Source organism: Natrix helvetica, assembly GCF_964273705.1.
Source record: "Natrix helvetica genome assembly, chromosome: 4".
NCBI classification, from domain to species: Eukaryota; Metazoa; Chordata; class Lepidosauria; order Squamata; family Natricidae; genus Natrix; species Natrix helvetica.
In genome coordinates, this window is record NC_138550.1 from 162149304 (window position 1) to 162166269 (window position 16966).

A 16966-nucleotide genomic window follows, 5' to 3' on the forward strand; every position below is an offset into this window, starting at 1 on the left:
TCGCTGAAGAACGCGCGCCGTAGCTTTTGCAACACAGGCTGCAAAATGGGCAAACTACCAGGCGGCGCAGGCGCAGTACGTGAAGCACGGGGCCAAGGGATACTTGTAGCTTCTCCACCGGGCTCGGAGAGGTCTGGCAGGCGAAAAGCAAGGAACCTTCCCCCAAGGTGGGTTGGTTTTTTGTTTTTGTTTTTTTTAAGGAAGGAAGGAGGAAATATTCAGCCACGCATTAACTTCTCTGCTTGAAGAGACAAAAGAAAAAAGAGGAGATGGCCCATTAAAGCTCACATGAGCCGCTATAAACAAATATTGGAAGGTTTTTAAAGGGTATCAATAAGCGTACGTGTGTGCGCGCTCGCATATTTGCCGCGTCTAAACTTTGGGGAAGTTTATTAACATCTTAGCGATGTAGAGAATGAAAGAGAGGTGCAGGTGAGAAGGAATTGAAGGGGGTAACTCAAATTCCCAGTTTCTTTCCTTGGGCACAACAACAACAAAACTCACATATTTTGCTTCCGCTTTAACAAAATAATGATTCATTGGGAAAATGGGGCAGTTTCACCCTTCACATTAGTGCAGGTAAGTTTTTTTAAAATTTATTTAAAATACATTTTGAAAACTCAGCTGTCAGTTGATCTTAATGTTATGAAATGAAAAGTATGCCATTTGCAATTAACTTGGCATAAAATAATTCATTTGCATTTAATTGTAATTGTTCAAAGAATGTTTGGAAAAATGTTCGGCCCTCCAGCATGTTCACTTCATCCAATCTGGCCCTCTTTGAAAAAAGTTTGGACACCCCTGCCTTATTTAAACATGTATGTATGTATGCATTTCTTTGATACAGTCTAATTTCATCTTGTACAGCTTTGTAAAGGCACTTTGAAGCGTCACAGATCAGCTTGTGAGGCAGACATTCCTTGAGCTGTTTACTAAATTAAGTAAACTGCCTTGTCTGTTGCCTTTCATGCGCTGGTGACGTCCCGTCTGGACTACTGCAACGCTCTCTAAATGGGGCTCCCCTTGAGATGCACCCGAAGGCTACAGCTAGTTCAGAATGCGGCCGCGCGGGCAATCATGGGGAGTACTAGGTACTCCCACATAACACCTCTCCTGCGCGAGCTGCACTGGCTACCTGTGGTTTTTCGGGTGCGTTTCAAGGTGTTGATAACCATCTTTAAAGCGCTCCATGGCACAGGACCTAGTTATCTGCGGGATCGCATCCTACCCCATACATCCCTGTGGCCAATTCGCTCCCACAGGGAGGGACTCCTCCGGGTGCCGTCCGCTAAGCAATGCCAGCGGGCGGCGCCCAGGAGTAGAGCCTTCTCTGTGATGGGCCCAACCCTCTGGAATGACCCCCCCCCACCGATATCAGAACCACTACCGACCTCTGCTCCTTCCGACAGAAACTCAAGACCCACCTGTTCCAATTAGCTGGCCTAGCCGATTTATAGTCCCATTTTTACCTCCTGGCAAACATCTTATTTTGGGGTACTTTTCTTAGGGGTAGTTTTTAATGTATTTTTAATTCTAATTTTAATTATTATTGTACAGTTTATATGTTACCTCCTCCATCTATATCTATATTTATCTATATTTATGTATTTATATTGTTGTTTTAATATGACTGTACACCGCCCCGAGTCCCTTCTGGGAGAGGGCGCGGTTTATAAATTAAATAAAAGTAAATTAAGTAAAGTAAAAGCCTTCGTAAAATTAGTTTTTGCTATGTTTTTCCTCTCCAACATCCTCAGATTTGCTCCTAGCAAAATGAGCAAGCAACTCAGTTTCTAACATTCCTAGTTGGGAGGTAGATGTGAAAATCTCAACTAAACCTTTGGAGAAAGGATGTCAACCAAAAAGGACAGATTCTTTAAGAGAAATATCGAAAACTCTTAATTCCATCAAATACGTAGTAAAGCTGGCTAACAACAACAATACCACAGTAAGAAGAAAAAGGATCACAATTGGTGTGAGCTTCCTAATGACATCCCACAAGTTCTCTTGCTTACTAAAGACATTTCTTGGATGTTGAATTCTCAAAGTATCTCAGACACTCCTCCTGTATCATAACCTGGATCCATTTTTTAAAAATATAGAACCGTGATGATGAATCTATGGCACAGGTGGCACACAGAACCCTTTGCTCGCATGCGACCCCGTCGCCAAGCTCAGCTCTACCGCATATGCGCATGCACCTCCTGCCAGCCAGCTGATTTTTGGGTCTCTACCGTGCACGCGGAAGACGCACGTGTATGCATGGGAGGGATGTGTGTGCATGCCTGGGGGTGATGGTGGGGGTGGTGGAGAGCTGACAGGCCGATCTCTGCAAAACTTGGCAAGGAGTCTCAGAGAGTCACGAACCAATTAAGCGAATTAATTGTCTCCTGCAAACTCCACTCCCCTTTCGCTCCTCTTTTATTTCCTCTGGGAGGGGCCATTTACCATCCACCTGTGGCCTTACTCCCAAGTCGACCCCTGTTCTTTAGCTGTTCCCTTCGTCTGACAACTCTGCACATGCGCACACTGGGAACAGACTCCTGCTGTTCTTCTGCCCCACTGATCTCCAACTCCGAAGGCAGTTGATAACTGTCAGATGGCCCTGGCACCATCTCTGCCTCTGACACAGAGCCCTCATCAGAGCCTTCCCCAGACTCCAGGACTGGCCCATGTTCCTCCCCAACCTCCTCACTGTCCGAATCTGCTGTCACCTCTGCTGGCTGCTGGTGGGCCACAACATCATAAATCATAACGGGCAGGTCCATAACAGTCGTAAGTGGAGGACTCCCTGAATCAAAATGAAAGAATGTACATTTCTACCCCATTCCACCCAATTGGCTAAAAGTTAGAACCATTCTGCTTCCATTCCAGAACTGATTTAGAGGCTGTTCAATTGTAATCCTGAAACCTTGGGCTGTCAGGCATAGCAGCAGTTCAATGAATCACATTTATAAAAGCAAGACCCAGTGGCAGGCTTCTTACCTTGAATGAAGCATGTTGTTCCATGTGCCTCAGAAGCTGTGGCTTTTGAGCCGCAGTATAATCACACACCGTGCACTTGAACTGTTTTCCTGAAACAGAAAGCGGTGAAATTTAGATCCAAAAGGGGAAAGAGCATAAATAAACGGAAGTGAACTTTTGACTGTTGAGGAGCAATTTCTGTCAAGCATAAAGAGTTGGTGGTTCAAAGGGGTCTCCATAAACCAGGGGTCAGCAATCTGTGGCTCTGGAGCCACATGTGGCTCTTTTATCCCTCTGCTGCGGCTCCCTGTCGCCAGTTGGTAAAAGGATAAAAGACACCATGTTAGGTGGAGATTCTATGGCGGGGGAACCGGACTTCCAGTTGGCAGAGGTAAAAGGACGCCATGCTAGGAGGAGACTCTATGGTGGGGGAACCGGACTTCCGGTCGGCAGAGGAAAAAGGACGCCATGCTAGGAGGAGACTCTATGGTGTGGGAACCGGACTTCTGGTCGGCAGAGGAAAAAGGACGCCATGCTAGGAGGAGGCTCTATGGTGGGGGAATCGGACTTCTGGTCGGCAGAGGAAAAAGGACGCCATGCTAGGAGGAGACTCTATGGTGTGGGAACCGGACTTCTGGTCGGCAGAGGAAAAAGGACGCCATGCTAGGAGGAGGCTCTATGGTGGGGGAATCGGACTTCTGGTCGGCAGAGGAAAAAGGACGCCATGCTAGGAGGAGACTCTATGGTGTGGGAACCGGACTTCCAGTCGGCAGAGGAAAAAGGACGCCATGCTAGGAGGAGACTCTATGGTGTGGGAACCGGACTTCTGGTCGGCAGAGGAAAAAGGACGCCATGCTAGGAGGAGACTCTATGGTGGGGGAACCGGACTTCTGGTCGGCAGAGGAAAAAGGACGCCATGCTAGGAGGAGACTCTATGGTGGGGGAACCGGACTTCCAGTCGGCAGAGGAAAAAGGACGCCATGCTAGGAGGAGACTCTATGGTGTGGGAACCGGACTTCTGGTCGGCAGAGGAAAAAGGACGCCATGCTAGGAGGAGGCTCTATGGTGGGGGAATCGGACTTCTGGTCGGCAGAGGAAAAAGGACGCCATGCTAGGAGGAGACTCTATGGTGTGGGAACCGGACTTCTGGTCGGCAGAGGAAAAAGGACGCCATGCTAGGAGGAGGCTCTATGGTGGGGGAACCGGACTTCTGGTCGGCAGAGGAAAAAGGACGCCATGCTAGGAGGAGACTCTATGGTGTGGGAACCGGACTTCTGGTCGGCAGAGGAAAAAGGACGCCATGCTAGGAGGAGGCTCTATGGTGGGGGAATCGGACTTCTGGTCAGCAGAGGAAAAAGGACGCCATGCTAGGAGGAGATTCTATGGTGGGGGAATCGGACTTCCGGTCAGCAGAGGAAAAAGGACGCCATGCTAGGAGGAGGCTCTATGGTGGGGGAATCGGACTTCTGGTCGGCAGAGGAAAAAGGACGCCATGCTAGGAGGAGACTCTATGGTGGGGGAATCAGACTTCCGGTCAGCTCCAGAATTGAATGGGGGGCTTCCGGTTAGGACCTTTGTGGCTCTATGAATATTTAAGGTTGCCGACCCCTGCCATAAACTGAGATACATAAAGGATAAGTGAAAAAAATTCTGGGCTCAGTTGTAGTAAATCAAGGACTACTTATATACTGATAAAACCAAGGGGAAAAAACAGTTCTTGCATGAGTGAAAACCATTAAATCAAGCTGATTTAATTGATTCTACTCATCTAAGAACTGATTTTTTTCTCCCCACACCTGTACTTTGAGTTGGAAAAAAATTGGCATGTGGACAACAAGAGGGGAGTCAAGGAAATGGTTTGACTTGCTGGCTGGAGAAGATGGCCAGATGGTGATAAGCAACAGGCAGAAGGCTGAACTGTGTACATGTTATTTTACATACATCTTTTCAGGCACCAAAAAAGTGATCTGATTTGTTGAAAGCTGCACAACAGTGGACAGAAGAGAAATGTAGGACAAACTACAAGTCTTGAGACTGGTTCTCCACTGCATGGATATTTTTAATATTCTTCCCTCCAGCAAATATGTCCTTGTTAAACTGATATGCCAAAAAGTCCTCGATTGTACAGCAGCTTCTAATACTAGCATATACAAAGTACATTTGTTCCAGTGGTGGGTTCTGGATTCCGTTGCAACCAGTATGGTGGCAATGGGGCGCGGCGTCCTCCACATGAATGCACGCAGAGTGTGCATGTGTCTTACCCTCCAGCAACGCCTCCGCTAAGTGCTTAGTGGAGCGTTACGCAGGCGCTGTATGCGCCGAAGAGTTTAAAGACAGGTAAGGCTGACGAGCGGGCGGGTGGGCCTTCCGGAGCACCATACCGGAACTGCATCCGGTGCTCCTGGCAGGCACCGGTACGCCCGTATCAGGGTGTACCGCCTGCAAGCCACTACTGATTTGTTCCTCTTCCTTCATCATTTTTATCATTTTCTATTTCTTTTTGCAAAGTAAGACTGGTTTAGTATTTAAAGAGCATATTTAAACCCACACAGAGATCTGTTCTACTCCCACTCTTCCTATAGTACCAGGAAGGAGAAATGCTTGTTTGAAATCCTTTCAGAAAGAGCTGTCAAAAACTTGGAAGAAATACTCCAACATGCAAGAGGGGGGAAAAGGCAGATTTCCACTAATGTGAAGAAAACTAGTTCCGAAATTTGAAATTGCTGCAGAAAGTTGGGAGCAGCTCATGCAGAAGATGACAGTTTTCCTGTTATATGTAAAGTTTCCCCTTTCACATACGTGCTAGTAATTCCCAACTCTGTGTGTGTGTGTGTGCTCACCTCCGTTTCAAAGCCGAAGAGCCAGTGCTGTCTGAAAACGTCTCTGTGGTCATGTGGCCGGCATGACTTAATGCTGAAGGCGCATAGAACTCTGTTACCTTCCCACCAAAGGTGGTTCCTATTTTTCTACTTGCATTTTTACATGCTTTCGGACTGTTAGGTTGTCAGAAGCTGGGACACATAGCTGAAGCCCACTCTGTTACACGTAATAGGGATTCGAACTGCTGAACTCTGACCTTTCTGATCGACAAGCTCAGCGTCTTAGCTACTGAGCCACAGCGTCCCTTTTCCTATTGTACAGTACCCCCCAAAAATCTGGTTTAAATATTCTCTATCCTTCTGAAGGAAGAAAAAGTCAGATTTTGATGAACATCTCAAGTTGCCATGAACCGTAATGAACTCAGGCAGTGAGGTTTTATGTTGGGATGCTCTTCTGGCTCAGAATAACGAAGGAAGTACAGGTAGTGCTTGACTTACTATTTTTAATTGAGCCTGGAATTAAAGTCGTTAAGTTGTGCCAGCCATTAAATGAATCATCAGGTGACTGCACCCAATTTTATGACTTTTGCAGTAGTTAAGGAAATTAGCAATAGCACTTAACGCTTAGATTTATATACCGCTTTATAGTACGTTACAGCCCTCTCTAAGCGGTTTACAGTGACAGCATCTTGCCCCCAACAATCTGGGTCCTCATTTTACCCACCTTGGAAGGAGGGAAGGCTGAGTCAACCTTGAGCCAGGTGGGATTTGAACTGCCAAACTGCAGGCAGCCAGCAAAAGTAGCCTTGCAGTGCTGCACTCTAACCACTGCGCCACCGCAGCTCATATAATTCCATGATTGTTCCTTTTCAGATCCATACAACCATGGTAAAACCTGGTCACATGACTGTGAGATGCTGCCAATGGCCATAAGCACCCAAAATATGGTCACATGACGTTGGGGGTGGGGTGGGGAGGAGATCCATTGGAATTTTGGAACCGGCTCGTAACTCCCTTTTTACATGTAAGCCGTAACTTTAAACGGTCACTAAGAGGCCAGTCGTAAGTCGAGGATTATGTGAATTTAGTTAGGGAAGAGCAGATAGCCAGGATAAAATACGGGTAGTCCTTACTTACAAAAATTCATGTAGTGACTATTCTAAGTTACAACAGCATTGAAAAAAAAGTGACTTATGATCATTTCCCACACTTGCAGCGTTCCCCTGGTCAGGCAATCAATATTCACACATACATGCAACTGGCATGTATTTATGACATTGGCAGTATCATCTTTCACAACCTCCTGACAAGCAAAGTCAACGGAGCAGCAAAATTCACTTAGGAACCACATTCCTAACTTAACTGTAGAGATTCCCTTAACAGCGGTGGCAAAAAAAAAAAGAGGTTGTGGAATAGGGCAAAACTCACTTTAATGGCTGTCTCACTTAGCAACAGAAATGTGGGGCTCAATTCTGGTCGTAAGTTGAGGACTTGTGAAACCGAAAAAATAAATAAAAACAATAAAAGCTCCCGTTTGCTCTGATGAGACTTGGCTGATACTTTGTTCTTTTCTGTCTCTATACGAAGCATGGTCGCGCAGTGGTTAGAGTGCAGCTCTGCAGGCTACCTCTGCTGACTGCCAGCTGACTGTGCAATTTGGCAGTTCGGGTCTCACCAGGGCTCAAAGTTGACTCAGCCTTCCATCCTTCCAAGGTGGGTAAAATGAGGACCCAGATTGTTGGGGGCAATAGGCTGACTCTGTAAACCGCTTAGAGAAGGCTGTAAAAGCACGGTGAAGTGGTATATAAGTCTAAGTGCTATTCCTTCCTTCCTTCTTTCCTTCTTTCCTGTTAGACTGCAGTATGGCAGGCTCATTCTGCCAACTGCCAGGAGTTCGATTCTGTCTGGCTCAACGTTAACTCAGCCTTCCGAGAGGGGTAAAATGAGGATCTAGATTTGGGGGGCAATAGGCTGACTCTGTAAACTGCTTAGAGAGGGCTGTAAAAGGACTGTGAAGTGGTATGTAAGTCTAAGGGCTATTCCTTCCTTCCTTCTTCCCTTCCTTCCTGTTAGACTGCAGTATGGCAGGCTCATTCTGCCACCTGCCAGGAGTTCGATCCTGTCTGGCTCAACGTTGACTCAGCCTTCCGAGAGGGGTAAAATGAGGACCCAGATTGTTGGGGGCAATAGGCTGACTCTGTAAACCACTTAGAGAGGGCCATAAAAGCATTGTGAAGCGGTATATAAATCCTAAGTGCTATTCCTTCCTTCCTTCCTTCCTTCCTGTTAGACTGCAGTATGGCAGGCTCATTCTGCCAACTGCCAGGAGTTTGATCCTGTCTAGTTCAACATTAACTCAGCCTTCCAAGAGGGGTAAAATGAGGACCCAGATTTGGGGGATAATAGGCTGACTCTGTAAACCGCTTAGAGAAGGCTGTAAAAGGACTGTGAAGTGGTATGTAAGTCTAAGGGCTATTCCTTCCTTCCCTCTTCCCTTCCTTCCTGTTAGACTGCAGTATGGCAGGCTCATTCTGCCACCTGCCAGGAGTTCGATCCTGTCTGGCTCAACGTTGACTCAGCCTTCCGAGAGGGGTAAAATGAGGACCCAGATTTGGGGGATAATAGGCTGACTCTGTAAACCGCTTAGAGAAGGCTGTAAAAGGACTGTGAAGTGGTATGTAAGTCTAAGGGCTATCCTTCCTTCCTTCCTCCCTTCCTTCCTGTTAGACTGCAGTATGGCAGGCTCATTCTGCCAACTGCCAGGAGTTCGATCCTGTCTGGCTCAACGTTGACTCAGCCTTCCAAGAGGGGTAAAATGAGGACCCAGATTGTTGGGGGCAACAGGCTGACTCTGTAAACCGCTTAGAGAGGGCTGTAAAGGACTGTGAAGCGGTATATAAGTCAAAGTGCTGTTGCTATAAATTGAATTTAAAAAAAAAAACCTCTGGAACTTGTCAGACCCTGCCTGTTGCAGTCAGAGTCTAAAAGTAGTGCATGCATATTGTGACATAAGCTTTCTGTGAAACAGGGACATACAACACGGTAGAAGGATTGTCCTACTGAAAACATTTGCCCCTTGAAGTGTTCTTCTGTGGTTGGCCCTAAACATCGGCCCATCTGCTAAATGAGACCAAACAAGGCCTGGATGGTCTCTTTCCACTCGCATCCTTCAATCACACCTTCGTTTGACATCTGGAACAAAGTTTCCAAACCTGACCCAGAGCTACTCACCCTCAGCAGTGTGAAGGAGTTTATGGCTCTTCAAGGTGCCTTTCGATTTGAACTTCTTCCCGCACCTGTCGCACAGGTGTGTCTTCTCGGTGCTGTGGCGGTTCATGTGAGCTTTGAGGTTGCTTTTGCTGCGGGTGGCGTATTCGCACAGAGAACATTTGAATGGCTTGATGCCTACAGGGAGAGAAAGCATTTTATGCAGTCGGTCTGTCCAGCTCAATCAGGATGAGAGAATGTTTCCAGGTGATATTCCACCCAACCCCCGGGTTGAGAATTTGGGGGTTACATTTACAAGGTATTTGGGAGGGGGATGCCCAATTAGGGAGGGCTATTTTAGGACTTCATCTGCTTAGCAAAATTGTATCACGGAACAGTTGTGGCCTGCCAGTGGCCAGCAGAGCTGGTGGCAGTCTTAGAGAGTGAGGAAGTTGGGGAGGAACATGGGTCAGTCCTGGAGTCTGGGGAAGGCTCTGATGAGTGCTTTGCGTCAGAGGCAGAGATGGGGCCAGAGCTGTCTGTCATTTCCCAATCAGTTATATGTTCCTGATGTGCGCCTGCGCAGAGCTGCCAGGAGAAGGGAACAGCTAAGGAACAAGTATTGACTCGGGAGTGAATGGCCCCTCCCATAGGGAATAAAGAGGAGCGAAAGCGGAGGGGAGTTTGCAGGAGACAATTACCATATTTTGGGGAGTATACGTCGCACCTTTTTCCCTCAAAAAAGAGGGTGAAAATCTGGGTGCGTCTTATACACCAAACACAGCATTTTTTGCCTCCTGAAACCCTGTCCCTTCACCAAAATGGACGTGCATCGCTTGTAGGAGGCTTTCAGAGAACTCCTGGGGGCTGGGGAGGGCAGAAATGAGCATAAAATGGGCCTTTTTTTGCTTACTTTTGCCCTCCCAGCCCCCAGGAGCACTCTATAAGCTTCCTAATGCCCTTTTTTGACAGAAAATGGGCATTTTTTGCTCCTTTTTGACCCCCCGCCCGCCCCCCAAGAACACTCTACAAGCCTCCTAAGGGCTATTTATGCCCTTTTTGGGAAAAAAAACGGGCCCGTTTTCGTGGGGTTTGCAAAGTACAAAAACTTTTTTTTAAAAAAATTGCCTCTTCAAAACCTTGGTGCGTCTTATAATCCGGTGCGTCTTATACTCCGAAAAATACGGTAGTAGTTCAAGTCATTAGGGTGAAGATCTGTTCCTGACGTCATGCTAGGTAATTGCTGCTACAGCATGTCATTTGAAAGATATCAGCCTGGCAGCTCTCCAAGCCTGATAAAGGTTTGTAGTTGTGAAATCTCATGAAAAACAGTTGGTCGGGACTTTGTTGGAGAGGAATTTCCCTTTAACCTAAATAAAAAGGGTTTTATCGGGCCAAGGAGTCTCCTTCATCATCTTGGGAAGCCCAGGTCAGAACAGAAACTCCATGGTAGCAGTATGCATATATTTGTACAGAGGCTGATGGTTATAAGCCACTGATAAGATTGTGTTGCCACCACTACAATATCAGACAAACTGGGGAAGAAAAATTCTGTTTGGGATTAGGGCAAAAGAGAAAGCATTTATACCTGCTCATTTCACAACCTTGACCTGTCTCAATTCTCTCCAATTCACGCCAACCTTTAATGATTCTGGAGCGATGCTTAATGGCTGGGTTTGCACAACATCCTAGAGAATTGTTGCTGCAGCAAAGGAAGAGCCAACAAACTAACAGGTAGCATCCCAAGCAAAGAGCCACCAAGATCCCTTCCACCAACACTGAGAGGGGAAGCCACTGGAATATAAAATGAAAGCAAACCCCACTCCCTACTAATACTGATGATGTTACCTAGCTTGGTAATGAAATGTCTGCAAGAAAGCCGCCAAGCTTAGAGAGCACCAAGGACCCCACAGTTTAACCATCTGGGGCTAACCATAGTTATGGCTAACCCTTTTCCCATCGCGTGCCAAAAGCAGGGGGAGCGCAGGGGAGTTGTGCGCGGGCGTGCCCATAACCATAATTCTATGCACGTGACACACACCCCGCACGCATGCATGCGCAACCACCACCCTCCCCTCCGCTTTTGCCGTGTGATGGATCTGTTTTTTGCCATCCTCAGGCTCCAGAGGTTTTCTAGGAGCCTGGGGAGGCTGAAAATGCCCCTCTGGTGGCTTGAAGCCTCCGGAAAGAGAAAAACGGTCCAACGCGCAAACTGGAAGTCCGTTCCCAAACTTCCAGTTTGCACATTGGGTTGTTTTTCGCTCTCCGGAGGCTTCAGGGAGGCCTCCAGAGGGTGAAAAACAGCTGAAAATGAAGACCGAAGTCAGCTGGCCAGCGTGCGCATGAGTGCTGGAGCTGACAGGGCAACACCTCACATGCCCTAATGAATGGCTCCACATGCCACCTGTGGCACGTGTTCCATAGATTTGCCATCACGGATCCAGAGCAAAGGTGTCAAAACCTTTGCTTTGCCTAGGTCATATATAAAATATAGTCCAAAGTACATATATAAGTTACATAATGTTAAAAGTTTATGATCTTGTGCGGCTGCTGTCCAGGGCTGTGGCTCATGAGCTGCAGGTTGGACATGCCTGACCTGGAGCATAAAGTAACAATTATGGCTTATTTTTCTGGCCATACTGTAACTCACATGAACACTGGAAGTGGATAGTTTTATTTTATTTCAATTCTGCTCCTTGCTCAGAGTCCCTTGTTCAAGTGGGCAGCCCCATAAATTGGATAAATAAACAGATGCCGTGTTTTGTTTCTCTAAGTTTAGGACTTAAATTTTATGTGAATCCAAGTCACTCTTTTCTGGTTTACCGTTCTCTGCCTCCCATCCCCTTTTTCTCTGAGCTGTAATTATAGATTTTAAGCTCCTTGAATAAGAGTGTGTTGTCTTGCGGTTTGTAAGGCGCTATGCACCTTTGTGGAGGGAAGGAGAAGTAGTAATAGCTCAGCAAACTGAATTTTGTTGCCTTTTTTCTATGTGGCCAGCAGCTGTGAAAATGTGTGAATATTAAAAATCCTTCGCAAATGGTAATGTGTTAATTTAACATTTTGTTTGTGGGTACATATCAAGAAAGAATTACTTGCTGGGCGAATCCCGATTCATTAATTTAGCAATAAAAGAGATTCAGCATATTGATTCCTGAATAACTGTGGACTTCAGCTGCTGAGGCAGAGAATTCCAAAACATATAGCCTGAATGAGATGAGGCACAAACAACTGATTTATACAGTGTTAATCCCAAAATAGGATATAGGAAGGAGTTCTGAAAACTGATGATATTACATACTGAAGCAATAAAACGGAGCTAGGGAAGAAGTTATATTATAAATATCATAAACGAAGAAGGCATTACACAACCTCAATGATGGGAATTAAACATTAAGCCTGTGCTATCGAGCCTGCTAGATTTTAAATAATATAGAATTGCTGTTATAGTTAAATATGTTTTAACTATAATATGCATATGATATGTATAAATGTATATAATAGGAGTCAAAAAGAAGGCCGTGAAAATATCTACAGATCCCTCACATCCTGGACATAAATTGTTTCAACTGATGCCCTGAAAACGACGCTACAGGGCACTGCCCTCCAGAACAACTAGACACAAGGACAGTTTTTTTCCCGTCACTCTGCTTAACAACTAATTCCCACAACACTGTCAAATAATTTACTAAGACTGTATTACTATTATTCTTCTCTTCCTTGCTAGTATCTATCTCTTCCCACTTATGACTATAACCATGTTGCTTGTGTCTTTCAATTTATATTGTTTTATTTGTTTATAGTACGATTGAATAGCTTATTCTTCTGTTTCCCACCCCCTGTATTCTGTATTTTTTCTTCTGTATTCTTCTCCTTGACTATCACTAAGTGTTCTTATGATTCTTGATGAATGTATTCTATTTTATTTTTCTTTATGTACCCTGAGAGCATATGCACCAACGACAAGTTCCTTGTGTGTCCAATCACACTTGGCCAATAAAGAATTCTATAAAGAATTCTATTCGATTCCTAATATGTAAATATGAATGAAAAAGTAAAACAAATTCAGCAGATGATAAGAGTTATCCAATGAGCCCTGATGTGGGGTAAATCCCAAATTGTGCTTTGAATTCTTCCTACTCCAATGGACTTTATGACACCAATACCCTGCCTTTATTATTTTTATAAATAATTCAAGGCAGTAAATATATCCAACACATCTTCATCATCTTATTTTCCCCTCAACAACAACTCTGTGAGTCACCTGGTCATGCTCTTTCCTAAAGTGGGATTAGAACTCACAATCTCCTGGTGATTGGCCCAAAGTCACCTGGTCAGCTTTCTTTCCTAAAGCGGGATTAGAATTCACAATCTCCTGGTGATTGGCCCAAAGTCACCTGGTCAGTTTTCTTTCCTAAAGTGGGATTAGAATTTACCGTCTCCTGGTGATTGGCCCAAAGTCACCCAACCAGCTTTCTTTCCTAAGGCGGGATTAGAATTTACCGCCTCCTGGTGATTGGCCCAAAGTCACCCAACCAGCTTTCTTTCCTAAAGCGGGATTAGAATTCACCGTCTCCTGATGATTGGCCCAAAGTCACCCAACCAGCTTTCTTTCCTAAAGCGGGATTAGAATTCACCGTCTCCTGATGATTGGCCCAAAGTCACCCAACCAGCTTTCTTTCCTAAAGCGGGATTAGAATTCACCGTCTCCTGGTGATTGGCCCAAAGTCACCCAACCAGCTTTCTTTCCTAAAGCGGGATTAGAATTTACCGCCTCCTGGTGATTGGCCCAAAGTCACCCAACCAGCTTTCTTTCCTAAAGCGGGATTAGAATTCACCGTCTCCTGATGATTGGCCCAAAGTCACCCAACCAGCTTTCCTTCCTAAGGCGGGATTAGAATTTACCGTCTCCTGGTGATTGGCCCAAAGTCACCCAGCTGGCTTTTATGGCTGAGGCAGGATTTGATATGATTTTGTTTATCATTTTAAGTATTGATGTTGAAGAAGGACTTTTAATAAAAGGGCTGAAATAGGAACAGCTCATTGGACGCATTTGTATCAGAGTAGGTCAGGTTTGTTTCCCAGATTTTTGCCTTCCTGTTTCCCCCCTCCCTCCCCTCACTGGCAAATTACTGCAATTACGGACACACAGGTCCTTGTTACACCCCATTTACCTTCATGAGCCCAAATGTGACGCTGGAGATCCGATCCGTTCTTCATGAAATAAAAATTGCAATAAGGACATTTCACAGCTCGTTTTCCGATCAGTCCTTTGAGCTGAACTCTCCTGCCAACGATCTTGGAAATTGTGTGCATGGACACCTCTGGGGTTGGGAGGGGAGGTGGGGTTGGGGAAGGAAGGAAGGAAGGAAGAAACAGAAAAGAAAAAAAAAAGGGGGGGGGAGGAAAGGTAAGCACTATTCTTCAGGGAAGACATTTTCAGAAACCAATAAAATATAGTTTGTTTTGACTGCCGGTTGTTGAATCTTTTAAGGAGGATTCCTTTTGTGGGTTTTTGTTTTCCCCAGGTAATGACACAAAGCAGCTCATTAATTGATGGTTTTTCCAGCATTGCTCGATCCATTTCTGTATTACACTGTTTTCTCTGCTCTTTGAGCGACAAATTAGAGAATGGTTGGGCTATGGGTGCATAAATTGGTGTGTGTGTGTGTGTGTGTGTGTGTGTGTTTTCTCGCAGGAAGCCTTGTCAAACAGTAAACACCTAAGCAGAGTGGCTTCACTAACCAAATATTTATGAACTTTAATAGTCTCCGAGAGCTGCTAAAATTTGTTCAAGGCTTCACCCAGGATTTCCGGAAGGGTTGGGAATTCCAAATAAACAGCTTGTTAACAACTGCAAAAGGCCTAAAAACCCAGATGGGATGGTATAATTGCCAGAAAAGAAGGACGCATTATTCAGACTCAGTGAGGGAGGATAACCAAACATAAGGATGTACCCTATCTGTAAAGGTAAAGGTTCCCCTCGCACGTATGTGCTAGTTGTTCCTGACTCTAGGGGGCACTGGTCATCTCCATTTCAAAGCCGAAGAGCCAGCGTTGTCCGAAGACGTCTCCGTGATCATGTGGTCGGCATGACTAAATCCCAAAGGCACACGGAACCGTGTTACTTTCCCACCAAAGGTGGTTCCTATTTTTTCTACTTGCATTTTTTACGTGCTTTCGAACTGCTAGGTTGGCAGAAGCTGGGAGAAATAACGGGAGCTCACTCTGTTACGTGGCGCTCGGGATTCGAACCGCCAAACTGCCAACCTTTCTGATTGACAAGTTCAGCATCTTAGCCACTGAGCCACAGCGTCCCTAACCTATCTTTACAAGAATGCATATACAGGTAGTCTTCGAATTACGACTATAATGGAACTTAGCCCGGATGGTTGTAAGTCGTGACGATCGTAAATTGGGCCAACCATGCAACTGACCCAATTTTATGAACTGTTTTGTGGCAGTTGTTATGCAAACAGCACGGGCGTTAAGCGAACCAAGGGTTCACTAAGGGCTGCTTTGGCCAAAATCTGGAAGCAAATAACGGGTTTTTGGCAAAACCATTGTAAAACCCAATTACATGACCATGGGATGCTGCAAAACAGCCATAATTGCAAGGCTGGTTGTTAGGTTTATTGATGTGTGATCTGGGGGGTGAGGGGTGGGGGGAAGGGGGGGAAGAGGGCAGCCACCAGAGCTCTGTATTCAACACTTTGAATAAAGTCATAAGGAGCTTTTCTGGGGTCATAAGTCAAGAATTACCATACTTTTAAAAGTAGTCCTTGACTACAAGCACACCTGAGCCCAAAATTTCTGTTGTTAATAAGAAAGCTGTTAAGTGAGTTTTGTCTTGTTTTATGACCTGATGAGGGCTCTGTGTTGGAGACAGAGAGGGGGCCAGGGCCAGCTGACAGTTATCAGCTGCCTTCGGAGTCGGACATCAGTGGGGCAGAAGAACAGCTGGAGCCTGTTCCCGATGTGCGCATGCACAGAGCTACGAGGTGAAGGAAACAGCTAAGGAACAAGGGACGACTTGGGAGTAAAGCCAGAGGTGGACAGTGAATGGCCCTCCCATAAGGAATAAAAGAGGAGCAAAAGGGGAGGGGAGTTTGCAGGAGACAATTAGTTCAATTCATTAGAGTGAAGATCTGTTCCTGACTGCTTGCTAAATATTGTCTGCTACAGAGTGGCGTTTGGAAGATATCGGCCTGGCAGCTCTCCAAGCCTGATCAAGGTCTGTGGTTGTGAAATCTCTCGAAAGACTGTTGGCCGGGACTTTGCTGGAGAGGAATTCCCTTTAAACTAAATAAAAGGGGTTTTATTGGGACGAGGAGTCAGCTTCATGCTTTTGGGAAGTCTAGGTCGGAACAAGGAGATGATGTGCGTTCACACACGCTCCTTATGACTTTATTCAAAGTGCTGAATGCGCACTGCACATCCCTCTGCAGACAGAAGCTGACCAGTCACAATTTTCTTCCCCCTCTGCTAACATCTCCAAAATAAATTCCAATTGTTTTGCTGGAAACCAGAAGTCCTTTGAGCAGCCTGGCAGATAGGAGACGGGAAGGTTATAGAAGCACTTAGGAGCCCTTGTTAACTACTCGTATGCTCTACATCTTCAATTCCAGGAGAAAGCTCTGCCTCCTCTTCATTTCAGCCTGGCGAATTGCTATTCACGGTATAGGTGCTGGGACACTAAATAATGTAATCACCCAAATGATTTCGTTTTTAAAAATTATCTTACGATAACGACAATAATAACAGCAACAATGAAAGCCTAACAGAAAGAAGGCACAATAATATAACAGCAGAATGTTATTCAGCTGGCGCCTTGCCTCCCCGACTACACTGCATTCAGACCCCATCGGCGTGGCTTATCTTACCTGGATGGTTTGCCTTTATATGAGCTTTTATAAGTCGGTCTTCAGAAAATGATTTCTCACACACAGGGCAGGAATAACTCTTTTTGTCCTTTGAAA

At 45.6% G+C, this 16966-nt stretch overlaps 1 protein-coding gene across 1 annotated transcript in view; it reads right to left on the reverse strand.

Moving 5' to 3' along the window:
• ZFAT (zinc finger and AT-hook domain containing) overlaps positions 1 to 16966 on the reverse strand; it is a 161384-nt gene that overhangs the window by 58567 nt on the left and 85851 nt on the right. Inside the window, exons 8-11 of the mRNA XM_081951039.1 lie at positions 16871 to 16958; positions 14162 to 14311; positions 9015 to 9188; positions 2986 to 3074 (exon numbers count right to left, since the gene is read on the reverse strand). Of these exons, the coding sequence (XP_081807165.1) occupies positions 2986 to 3074; positions 9015 to 9188; positions 14162 to 14311; positions 16871 to 16958 (501 nt within the window). The remainder of the gene's footprint in view (positions 1 to 2985; positions 3075 to 9014; positions 9189 to 14161; positions 14312 to 16870; positions 16959 to 16966) is intronic.